Raw genomic sequence first — 13,270 nt, forward strand, 5'->3', positions numbered from 1 at the left:
GCTGAAAAACTAGAAGGTATTGAAAATCGTTCCCGCAGAAACAATCTATGATTTCGGGGTATACCTGAACTGCTCTAATATTCCAATTGTGCTGAACTGGTAGAGGAAATATGCCAAGCCCTATTTTTTACACAAAATGACGCTGAGGAGGTCACACTACCAAAAGTCCAAATTGAGAGAGCTCATCGTTCACTAGGCCAGCAGATTGCTAACAAACCTTGAGATATCATTATATGTTTCCATTCCTTTGTCATTAAAGAGAAAATTTTCGCTAAAACTCAGCAGCAAAACACTTGGCTTTGGGAAGGTCTGGAACTGTCGGTTTTGGCTGACCTTGCCCCATCACCCTAAAAAAAACGTCAAGACCTGCGAGAGGTAACTGGTTTCTTATGAAGAGAAAATATCCGGTACAGATGGTTACACCCTTTCGGGCTGTGGTTCATGATAGATGGTTCTTCATATCGAATCAAGACATAAGAAGAAGCAATCACAGCTCTAAAGGACAGAGGATTCAAGAGCTCTACAACATATCCTGCCTCCTCTACTACGAAGGCAGGCTGTGAAGATCCCCCACGATGACAAAGTCCCAGTAGGAGGAAGAAGGCTCAGATGGAATTCTGGGTGTTGTGTCCGGTGGTCACAGATGGCTGCGACTGCTCTGCCTTACCTCTTTTTCTCCCCTTTCACTCTCTTTGGGCAAGATGGCTGTCTCCGGTGCCGAGTGCCGAGGGCCTCAGCGTTTCCAGACCAGCATGGGCGTCCCCATCCACCATGCTCACTCCCGTGGCCTCCTAAGGCACGAGCACGCACATCTCCTATGCTCAAATACACGTCATGGCGGGAACCTTGGGGGCGGCCCCACCGCATGACGTCAGTACCTCCAGGTATATCTAGCCTCTGCCTCTGCTACCACTTTGAGTTAGCAAAGACTTCACTTCACTACTCTGACTGCTCTAAGCTGCACGCTTAGATGCCACTTTCATGCTAAGGGCCTCGCTCCAGCAGAAGCTCTAGACACCCACTCCTTGGGGGTCTCTCGCTTCCAACTTCCCTTCGGGGTTCCTCACTAACTAAGACAACCGCTCCTCGGGGGTCTTTTCTCTCTATTCTATTTCAGGGTATTGGACCATTGGGTACTCGCTCCTCGAGGGCCTATCTACTTCATATCCTGCACCACGGACCTTCGGTCCCACCATTCTACCACCAGGAAGACGCCTTCACTTTACGATCCGGCGCTCCAACTCCACCCACCAGCCACGGCGATACCCGTACTGCGGGCTCCCGCCTATCGTCAACATCTGGGTGAGACTATACTTCTGAGCCTGTTGAATGTACTGGTACATCGTGGATCAGTGCCTTACCTTCCTGCTTCACCATCTATCTACAGCAGTACAATAAAGACTCCATCCATTCTGTGTCTGCTATCTTTGTCAGCCTATCGCAGTGGTTCCCCACGGGGCTCCTCCCTGTGGGCGGAGTCATCTCCATTGTGACCAAGGGTCCACAATGCCTCAAACACAACAGATTGCTAACTCCATGGACTCGGCTCAGCTCGCAGCCCTGCAGGCCATCCCTGGCCTAGCCCAGCGGATTACAGAACAACAAAAGTCTTTTGGAGAACCTAGCTACTGCCTTCAATCAGTTACATGCTCAACTGATCTCTTCAGCTCCTCCTGTGAAGGAATTGCTGTCTCCAGTGGTAACCCTTAAGACCACTGTGCCTTTATCTACACCTACCCGCTTCACGGGTGAAGCCAAGATGTGCAGAGGGTTCATTAATCAATGCAGCATGCATATGTCATTACAGCCTACCCTCTTTCCCACTGAGGCTTCAAAGACTACCTACATCCTGTCGTTCCTTGAAGGACGAGCCCTGGCCTGGGCTTCACCGCTATGGGAACATGAAGATCCTATCCTGAATGACCTATCAGGATTTCTACAACTTTTTAAGTCTGTGTTTGATGACCTGGCTCACCAGACCATCGCTACATCTGCCTTGCTCAACCTTCAGCAAGGTAACAAGCCACTTACAGACTTTGCTATTGAATTTAAGACTCTAGATCTGAACTGCATTGGGACACTGGATGCTTACGTGTCATATTCATGGAGGGTCTCAACTTTCACATAAAGGACGAATTAGTGGCTCGAGATTTGCCTGATTCCCTTGAGTCCCTGATGGAACTAGCAGGGAGAATTGACCGCTGTATCCTCGATCGTACTCAAGAGGCTAAGAGTCCACGAAAGTCTACAGTGGGGGCTAACTGTCCTAAACCTGTGCCTATTGCTTCCAGCTTACCGTCTGCACCCCTAGAGGAGGAAGAGCCTATGCAACTAGGCCGAAGCAATTTAACCTCTAAGGAGAGACGTTATCGCAAACACATGGGGTTGTGCATGTACTGTGGCCAATCGGGTCATGCAGTCCAAACTTGTCCCATTTGTCCAGGAAACTGACGGGCCTAGGATCTGCAGGAGGACTTCTCCTGGGCCTCACCTCTCCTACTCCTCCATTATCTTTACCTGTATCTCTGCTTTGCGGAAGTCTCAAATTTCAGAATCTCGCTCTCATTGACCCCGGTGCCGGAGGTAATTTTATTCTGAAGCGCTTGGTCGAGCATTTGAGGATTCCTACCACATCAATAGCTAAGCCTCTACTATTGTCATCCATTCATGGAGAACCACTTCCTGGAGAAGTTTAATTGACCACCCAGGCCACTGGCCTGCACACTGGAGCCCTTCACTCAGAATCAATTTCCTTTCTAGTGTTGGAAAAAGCCATGCATCTGGTGGTATTGGGCCTGTCATGGCTTCAAGACCATATGCCACAATTTAATTGGGCCACCTTGGAACTGTCCCGGTGGGGACCAGACTGTCATGGGCGGTGTTTTGCTGACGTTTCACCGCTCATCTGCATGTCTACCACTCCATCATTACCTGGCTTACCTCCACAATACGCCTCTTTTCAGGATGTTTTCTCTAAGCATGCAGCTGATGTTTTTCCGCCACACAGAGAGTTTAATTGTGCCATAAATCTGAAGCCAAATTCTGAACCTCCCAAAGGAAGAGTCTACCCTCTTTCAGTAGCTGAGACCAAAGCTATGTCTACCTACATACAAGAAAATCTACAAAAGGGATTTATCAGACCTTCCAAATCCCCTGCTGGTGCAGGCTTCTTTTTGTAGGGAAGAAAGATGGCACCTTACGCCCCTGCATCGACTACCCAAACTTCGCTTAAACATAACAGTAACTCTGGGCAGAAAACTGTATTCCTTGGTTAACTTATATGGTCCAACTAGTAACCAATAATCCTTTTTCAGTCTTATTGGTGAAGAGATACTGAAGAACGCAAACGGGACTCTGATTCTGTGAGAAGATTTTAATACAACAATCAGCCCAGCACTAGATAACTCTACTCATTGCAGTAGTGTGACCCGACCAGCCAGACTCGCCCTAAAATCCTTAATGGAGCAGAGGAATCTAATTGATGTATGGTGCTCCAGATACCCTAAATCAAGGAATTACACGTTTTTCTCCCAACCACACCAGACTTACTCATGCATTGATTATTTTCTAGTGGATAAAAGTATTATAATTACTTTTATTATATTATCAATAATATCTTGCAAATGGATATTGAAACATCAACCTGATCTCATCATGCCCTGGTTTGGGGGTCTCTATCCCTCAGTAATTATGATCATGGCCAGCGTACTTGGAAGTTAAATGATTTTCTGCTTGAAGATGGTGAATTTGTTACTAGTATTGAAGGATTACTGTCTGAATACCTGGAATTCAATAATCCCCCTGATATGTCACTGCCGATAGTTTGGGATTGTCTGAAGGCGGTGTCCAGAGGGCATTTTATTTCAAGGGCCACTTATATTAAAGCTAGCAAAAAGAAAGAGAAAGAACAACTTTTAAATAAACTCCATTCATTGGAAATTACACATAAGCGATCCCAATCAAAGCTTATATACCAACAAATGGTGGCACTGAGACAAAAATAGAAAGTTTAGATTTGGAGTCCATAGCATATTATATATTGTTTTCCCGTCAGAAATATTTTGAGGGGGGCAACAAGGCCGGGAAACGTTTGGCACAAAAACCACACAAAAAGGGCCACCCAGAATAATATAGTGAAAATTAAAGACGCCAATGGGACCATGTTAACGGACTCCAAAGCACCAGTAAGTTCGGTGTGGTTGGGAGAAAAACGTGTAACTCCTTGATTTAGGGTATCTGGAGCGCCATGCATCAAGCAGTTTTATTCAGACTTATATAAATATAATGGGGAACTCAATGAAGCTGGTATTGAGGCTTATTTGGCTATGATAAAATTACCCGAAGTATCGGCTACACAGTGTTCCATGCTAGATAATGAAATAACGGAAACAGAGGTATCAGAAGCCATTAAATCGTTAAAATTAGGAAATCATCTGGCTTGGATGGTTTTACCCCATACTTCTACCAAAAGATTAGCCGGGTGCTAATCAATCCTCTTACTAGAATGTACAATTCCTTAAGGACATCTCATACTATACACCCAATTCAAATGTGGCAGGGATCGCCATTCTTGCAATACCAGGCTGTGACCCAATGATATGTGGTTCGTATAGACCAATCTCTTTACTTAATATTGACATGAAATTGTTAGCAAAAATTCTAGCGAATCGTTTAAATGGCATAATAGCCTCCATCATACATTCGAACCAAGCGGGTTTTATCTCGGGGCATACAGCGGCAGACAATGTCCACAAAATTGTGAACATCATGTGGTGGGCCAAGCAACAGAATATCCCAACTATTTTTCTGACCTTGGACGCAGAGAAGGCATTCAATCTTGTACATTGGCCTTTCTTATTTCAAGTCTTAGATAAGATGCAGTTTGGAGTCTTCTTCAAACAGTGGATTAGACAGCTATACAACTGTTACATGCGCCGCCCACGGCAGCCCTGTGGCGCAGCCCTCTCACCTTCTCAGATGGACTCCAGGGCCTGGCTCCTCTTCTCTGGCAGCGGTGGGCCGCCAGCTCCAACCTCAGGTTCTCTCCAGTGCCTCCGGTCCTGCCTCACCACCCAGTGTTGCCAGCCAAGATGTCCCTGCTTGTTGGGCCTCTCTGTGAGGCCCGTTGAGAGATGCCGCCATCAGTGCTGTGCCCCTTCCTAGGAACGCGCACATGCCGTGCCCCTTCCTAGGAATGCGCACATGCCGTGCCCCTTCCTAGGAATGCGCACACGCATCTCTAGTTCTTTTAAAGGGCCCACAGCGGGAACCTGGCCGCAGACCCGGATGCTGACGTCAGACTCTTCAGCGTTGCCTTTGCAACATGTCTCTTCGTATTCCAAGTAGTCGTTGCTGATCCCAAAACTGTGTCTTCGTGGTGTTCCTGTTTCCTGTGGTTCCCGGTTCCTGTTCTTCTTGTTCCTGTTTGTCTTTGTGTTGGACTGACTCTTGGATTTGACCACCGCTACACCCGACTATTCTTCAGCTTCTCTCCAGCCCCAGACCTCCGGTACGCCTGACTACTCTTCAGCTTCTCTCCAGCCCCAGACCTCCGCTACGCCTGACCATGCCTGCCTTCTTCATGCCCTGACCATTGCTTTGATTGACCATGCCTGCCTTCTCTGCGCTCTGACCATTGCTTTGATTGACTACACCTGCCTTCTCCGTGTCCTGACCCTTGCTTTGAACGACTACGCTACAGACTCTCCTGTGTCCAGAGTCTACACTGCTTGCCACAATGTCTACTTGCCACTGGCTCTGATCCTTGCCTGTCAGTGACGCCTCTCCTTGCCTATTCTCTGGATGTGGACTTACAAGGCTTAGGCCTTCCTTTGCTCAAGCTCCTCCAACTACTTATTGTTTCTCTGGCGCCCGAGTTCCAGTTCTGAATCCTGACCAGAGTAGGACTACGCCATCTACCAGTTGCTGTCTCTGGGCTGAACCACCTTCCATCTCTAGCTAACTCTGAGGCCCACTTAAGTCCTGCCGGCCCTGGCACCCAAAGGCTCAACTCGAGGGGAGTGAGGGCTGGTATAGGTGAATCTCCAGTGGCCTCTAGCTTCAGCCCACTCCACCTGCTGATGGTAGGGACCCATAGGTCCCTGCCTACGGGTTGCGTCAACCCCATCTCAGCCCAAGGGTCCACCTTCGACATCACAACAAACCACAGGTGTGTATAAAGGTCAATGGCAGGTATTCTGGGACATTTGATGTGTGCAAATGTCCATCAGGGATGCCCTTTATCACCGCTATTGTTTGCTAACTTCCTTGAACACTTGGCTTGTAAAATTAGGGCGAAGTATACAATCAGGGGTATGTCCATAGGGAAATTCTCTTCAAAACTCTCCCTATTTGCTGATGATGTTCTCTTTACCCTAACAGACTCTCTAAATTCATTACCAAACACTGTGGTGGAAGTAGAAGCTTTTAGTGCGGTGTCAGGATTCCGTATCAATTGGGACAAGTCTGAATTATTAAACATCACTACCTCCAAGAGGGATGCCCAAAAACTACAAAATATACTGACGTTTTGATGGGCCTCATCTAAGATCAAATATATGGGGGGTTTACATTAGTAGTGAGGAAGATCTATTTAAAATTACTGAGAAAAATTTCGAAAGATCTAGAGGAATGGAACAGGTATAATATCTCGTGGCTAGGTAGAATAGCTACCATCAAAATGAATGTGCTACCTCTTATAACCTACCTGTTCCAAACCCTGCCTGTGGAAGTCCCGGTAGTATTTTTAAAGAAATGGCAAGCCAACTTAATGAGGTTCATTTGGTGGAGGGAAAAGGCCACGAGTTGCTAGGCGTTGCTTATTCTTACCCAAGAACAGAGGGGGTCTGGGAGTTCCCAATTTGGCCTGGTATCTAGCGGCAGCACAATTACGAATGGTTGTGGATTGGCATCGCCAAGAAAATCCCAAACCATGGGCCCCTCTCATACAAGCAGAGGTGGGGACCCTGACACTTTCTTTTTTGATATGGCAACCCAAATTCTCTAAGTCATTACCAGCGGCTCAGCCTCTCACTTTAAGGCTATCCATAGCGGCTTGGGACATTTGCTAGTGGGTAAAAGGGAATATCATTATAGCACGTCCTTGTTTCATGATAGCCAATTTATTCCTGGCCTGCACGACTTACTATTTCGACAATGGCGTTCATATGGGATTCTTTGTTGGGAGCATGTATGGGACTACACGGGGTTAATAAGCTTTGAAACGCTACCACATAAATACAATTTACCAACGAAGGCAAAATATGGTTACTTACAACTCCATCATTTTGTAACCCACTCGCAGCTAGGTTTACAGCTTAAACAAGGTGTTTCCTTTTTCGAATCTTTTTGCAAACATGCAGGGCAAGTGTTAGGGGTTTTGTACAAAATATATATGTTATAGAATGGGGACCCATCACCTACATTAGCTTTCACTAAAGCCTGGGAGGCCGATTTGGGCAGAACAATCTCTAAGGAACAATGGTCAACTTTATTTGTTATGTTGGGGAAGAGGTTGATCTCAGCTCAGGTGGTCGAAAATAGCTATAAAGTCCTCTTACCACCAGTGAAGCTGCACAAAATGAATCCAGCTTACTCTGATAACTGCTGGAAAGGCTGTCAAAGCAAGGGGACTTATCTTCATCTGTGGTAGAGTTGCCTTTACATACAAACTTTGGAAAGGGGTAATGCATTGGACTGAGGAAATATTTAAGTCTAAAATTACGCTACAGCTGGACATGTATGAACAACAACTGGTACGATACATATGTATTGCGGCAAAGGGCAACATGGCCTGGTGATGGAAAGATGCTCAGGTGCCTAAGATTAAGGACACCCAAGAGAGAACAGAGCGTCTGTATGATTTATATAAAATAACTGTTAGGATTCAAAGGTGGATCCTTAGGCCGACCGTCGTTGAGCAACGGTCGGGAGGCAGATACGCACAGCCTGTAGATAGAGCTTCGCCTGGAAACCCGTGACGCCCCCAGAGGAGCTGTGGACGCCCGGGTCGCTAGGGCTTAGGTGGCTTCATCCTGGAAGTCCGAGGTCCCCCCAGGAGGAGCCCGTAGGGACCCGGACCGCTGGGACTTAGGCGAAAGACTAGCGTAGAAGAAAACCTGGAACCGGAGTGAAGGCAGAAGAGAAATGAAGACGAACCGGAGTCGTGGCTGGCAGCAGGAAACACAAACGAGAAGGCAGTCCGAGGGTCGGGGCAGGCAGCTGGAAACACAAGCGATGAACATCCGAGGTCAAAAGCAGGAAACAAGAATCAGGATCAGGAACGCTGAAACTGGCAAGCAGGAACAGGAGCACCTGGAACTGCAACTAACTCACTAAGTGACCTCGTTGCAAGGCAATGTAGGAAGGAGTGAAGGCGACTTAAATCCCCCGCCGGTGCTGACGTCAGACAGGGGGCGGTTCAGCACATCCGGGTGCTGGACCGTCAAAAGCCGGCCCCTCGCGCGCGCACGTTCCCCTTCGGGGGCGGAGTCATCTCCCGAGCTCGGCGGCGTCCTCCATGAGGAAGGGTCACCGCCATGCGGCCAGGCCGGCCCTGGCTCCCGCGGTTTGCGGCAGACCCCCGGACCCAGCTGAGGAGGTAGGAGCCCGGTCGCTGACGCGGCGACCGCGGCGATAACAATAACAGCAATTAAAAATAAGAGGTTATCCCAATTTGGGAAAATTTGGGCACCATACAAGGAATGGAAAAGTTTCAGGACAGGGTCGGACTGATTGACTGAGCTCCTGGTAGACAAAATACCTCATGAGGATTTAAGCATTGTAGTATACCTATCATTTCTATGTTCAGCTACCTCGCATATATATGTATATCTATTTGGTATTTATCTATATCTATAGTTAAGCTGATCTTGGGTGGAGAGTCGGGGGAGGGGTTGGGGTTGGGTGAAGTTACATATTCTGTAGTATAATAATTTATACATTGCAAGAGAATTATGAGGTGTGAGTATTGTATTACGATATGCTTGTGAATTATAAAACAAAATATAAATTATTAAAAGAAATGACTGGGGCATGTCTGAGGACACCCCTTTGATCACCACTCCCCCAGCCTCAGAAGCCTGTCTGGCTGTCTTAAAAAATAAACTCAGCTGAGACGATACAGTCTTACTCTCCTCCCAGCTTATAGGCAGATTTTAAATGCCCGGCGCGTGTAAATTCCGGCCTTTAACGCGTGTGGCCGGGCCTTGGGCGCGCCAAGTCAATTTTTAACAAGGCCGGGAAGTGCGCGCGCATGGACACGCGCACGCACCTTTAAAAATCTACCCCTTAGTGTTTACTGTTGCTCTGAAATAGCCCCACCTAAATTTGGATGCCTCATGATTTAAGATTTTAGGTGCTCAGAGCCTGCACATTTTTAAATTCAAAAGTCCAAGCACCAAACTCTGAAAGTTAGGTGCTTAGGATCCTTTGAATATTGAGCTGTATGTTACTATGTGAGTATGACAGAGGCTCCATATGTGTGTGTGCAGAAGTTATATGTATTTGAGTTACAGAATTTATAGGTACATGTGCGTGTGTGTGTGTGTGTGAGAGAGAGAGAGGCTGTGTATACATATTGAAACAGACTGAATGTGTATGCATGAGACAAAGGTGTTATGTGTATCAGAGACTGCATATCTTTGTATGTACCAGATAGAAGCTGTTTTGTGTTTGTAGGGGTGGGAGAAACAGGCTGATTGTGATAACCTCTTTTGTTGCATATTATAGGTGGGAAAGAAACACAGCAAGAGGTCTGGAGATATAATTCCTCCATAAACAAATGGATTCCGATAGAGTACTTAAATTTTGGTCGTTGGAGACACAAAATGGCTGTGCTAGGTGGCAAAGTCTATGTGATTGGAGGCTTCAACGGTATGCAGAGAATCAGCAGCGTGGAGACATATGATCCTTTCCATAACTATTGGACTGAGGTACTGCAAAATTTCTTTCAGATTTAATTGTAAAAGGGAATCTCATTCAATAAAGCATTACAGTAATATCATTCTTCTATCCCTTGGTTCATTTCCAATAAATGCTATATTTCTGTAGTCACAAGAAGGTTTTCATACTCTTAAGAGTAGATAAAGAAATAGCTGGATCATACAAAATTAATAAAGCTCCAGGACCACATGAAATTTATCCAAGGAGAATGAGTGACTTGATTGCTTGACCATTTTTGTCTAAGAACTTGTTGCGATCCCGGGACGGCCCCGGGATCGGCTCTTACCCCGTCGCGGTCTCGCCTCTATTTCCCATCCCCCATCCCCCGGGGCTGCAGGGACCTCGGCCGCAGCGTTCCCGGCGCGACTCTGCCGCTCTCGGGCCTGCAGGGCCTCCTGGCACCACGCTCCAGCCTCTCCAGCTCCGCCGGCGTTCCCCGCGGTTGGCTTCCGCCCCCTAGACGCGCGCGCGCGGCAGGCCCCCGGCTCTTAAAGGGGCCAGCGCGGGAAATTGCTGCACAGCCCCAGGATGACGTCAGACGCCCTCAGGGTATTTAAACCCTGCTACGAGATCTGCTCCTCGCCTTGCAACAAGGTTCCCAGGTATTCCTGTCTCCAGTTGCTGCGTTCCTGTATTCTTTGACTTCTACTTGGCTTCTGACCCCGGACTGGCTTGCGGTGATTCTTGGCTTCTGACCCCGGACTGGCTTGCGGTGATTCTCTGGCTTCTGACCCCGGACTGGCTTGCGGTGATCCTCTGGCTTCAGACCCCGGACCGGCTTACGTTGACTCTTTGGCTCCTGACCTCGGACTGGCTTACGGTGATCCATTGGTCCCTGACTCTGGACTGGCAAGCGACGACTCTCTCGGCACTCAACCTTGGGGGCTTCATCCGACTCGGCCCCCGCGGGCCCTCCTAAGTTCCCAGCGGCCGGGTTCCTACAGGCTCCTCCTGGGGGGACTCCGGCTTCCAGGGTGAATCTCCTAAGTCCCAGCGGCCCGAACTCCTACGAGCTCCTCTCGGGGGAGGATCGGCTTCCAGGGCGAAGATCTTCCCACTACTGGACCAGCTCCGTCATCTCCACCCTCCTCGCCAAAGCCCTTGGTCGCATAGGGCTTCCAGAGTCCCTCCTCCGGCCAGTTCCGAGCCCGTCTTTGCCGCCTCCCGGTCGGGGCCACTGCTGCCACCATCCACAGCAACTCCTCCTCTGGTTCCGATCGGCCAAGGGTCCACGAATCCAACAGAACTTGGTCATGCAGAATAAAGAAAAAGCTCCTGCAAGGAACCAAACTGAGGTGTAGGACCTACAAGGTAGAATTCTTGGCAGTGCTGCCATCTTTATGTGTCCAGCGAAGCCGAGGAAGATTAGAGAATGTATATATTACCTAGCTTAGATTGTGGTATCATGGAGAACATAAGAACATAAGAAATTGCCATGCTGGGTCAGACCAAGGGTCCATCAAGCCCAGCATCCTGTTTCCAACAGAGGCCAAACCAGGCCACAAGAACCTGGCAATTACCCAAACACCAAGAAGATAACATGCTACTGATGCAATTATTAGCAGTGGCTATTCTCTGAGTAAACTTGATTAGTAGCAGTTAATGGACTTCTCCTCCAAGAACTTATCCAAACCTTTTTTGAACCCAGCTACACTAACTGCACTAACCACATCCTCTGGCAACAAATTCCAGAGCTTAATTGTACGTTGAGTGAAAAAGTATTTTCTCCGATTAGTTTTAAATGTGCTATTTGCTAACTTCATAGAATGTCCCCTAGTCCTTTTATTATCTAAAAGTGTAAATAACCGATTCACATCTACTCGTTCAAGACCTCTCATGAACTTAAAGACCTCTATCATATCCCCCCTCAGCCGTTTCTTCTCCAAGCTAAACAGCCCAAACCTCTTCAGCCTTTCCTCATAGGGGAGCTGTTCCATCCCCTTTATCATTTTGGTTGCTCTTCTCTGTACCTTCTCCATTGCAACTATATCTTTTTTGAAATGCGGCGACCAGAATTGTACACAGTATTCAAGGTGCGGGCTCACCATGGAGCGATACAGAGGCATTATGACATTTTCCGTTTTGTTAACCATTCCCTTTCTAATAATTGTTAACATTCTGTTTGCTTTTTTGACTGGTGCAGCACACTGAGCCAATGATTTTAAAGTATTATCCACTATGATGCCTAGATCTTTTTCCTGGGTGGTAGTTCCTAATATGGAACCTCACATGTGTAACTAGAGCAAGGGTTATTTTTCCCTATGTGCAACAGCTTGCAATTGTCCACATTAAATTTCATCTGCCATTTGGATGCTCAATCTTCCAGTCTTGCAAGGTTCTCCTGTAATGTATCACAATCCGCTTGTGATTTAACTACTCTGAATAATTTTGTATCATCCGCAAATTTGATAACCTCACTTGTATTCCTTTCCAGATCATTTATATATATATTGAAAAGCACCGGTCCAAGTACAGATCCCTGAGACACTCCACTGTTTACCCTTTTCCACTGAGAAAATTGACCATTTAATCCTACTCTCTGTTTCCTGTCTTTTAACCAGTATCTAATCCACGAAAGGACATTGCCTCCTATTCCATGACTTTTTACTTTTCCCAGAAGCCTCTCATGAGGGACTTTTCAAACGCCTTCTGAAAATCCAAATACACTACATCTACTAGTTCACCTTTATCTACATGTTTATTAACCCCTTAAAAAAATGGAGAAGATTTGTTAGGCAAGGGACTTCAGGTATTTTTAGACAGCCTGGGTTGGCTGCACCCTTCCCCCTACCCTGCTGGATCACCTGATCTACAAGGATGCTAGAACTGCAGAGGTAGCAAGGAAACAAATAGTAGTGACTGTGAGAAAAAAATGAAGGCTCCTACAATTTACCCTTCCATGTCCTCTCCCTCCAATTTGTATGTTCCTCAAGAAGGCATTCTGGGTATAGGGCAGCTCCCCTGAGGAGGAATATAGCTTAGTCTCAGTGGAGAAAGACAGAGGCCCTGGGTGAAGGCACCACCTACAAAGATAACTGGCCTATTTCTGTATCTTTGAAAAGTAGTGCTGAGGTATATCATTCCCCCGCTAATTCAAACCAAAAGCTGTCTTCCAAAAGGGTCAGCCACCGTCTTTTTGATAGAGCAAAACTTTTAAGAAATAAAATCCCTACCCCAAGTATTTTGCAGATTTAGAGGCTGGAGCAAAGAAATATGAAGAGAATATAGTCCATTTTAATAAATGCTCAAAATGTTTTAAATGTGTTTCTTGTAATAGCACAATAGAAGCCCCAGAGTCCTGAATTTCGGACCTGAGAAATTTCCATAA

General features: G+C 47.0%; 1 protein-coding gene across 2 annotated transcripts in view; it reads left to right on the top strand.

The window, feature by feature from the left end:
- Positions 1 to 13,270, top strand: part of KLHL6 (kelch like family member 6) — a 373,289-nt gene that overhangs the window by 253,897 nt on the left and 106,122 nt on the right. For both annotated transcript variants that reach the window (XM_029616586.1, XM_029616584.1), the window contains exon 5: positions 9,730 to 9,932. In XM_029616586.1, the coding sequence (XP_029472446.1) occupies positions 9,730 to 9,932 (203 nt within the window). The remainder of the gene's footprint in view (positions 1 to 9,729; positions 9,933 to 13,270) is intronic.

Source organism: Rhinatrema bivittatum, chromosome 9, assembly GCF_901001135.1.
Source record: "Rhinatrema bivittatum chromosome 9, aRhiBiv1.1, whole genome shotgun sequence".
In the NCBI taxonomy this organism is placed as follows: Eukaryota; Metazoa; Chordata; class Amphibia; order Gymnophiona; family Rhinatrematidae; genus Rhinatrema; species Rhinatrema bivittatum.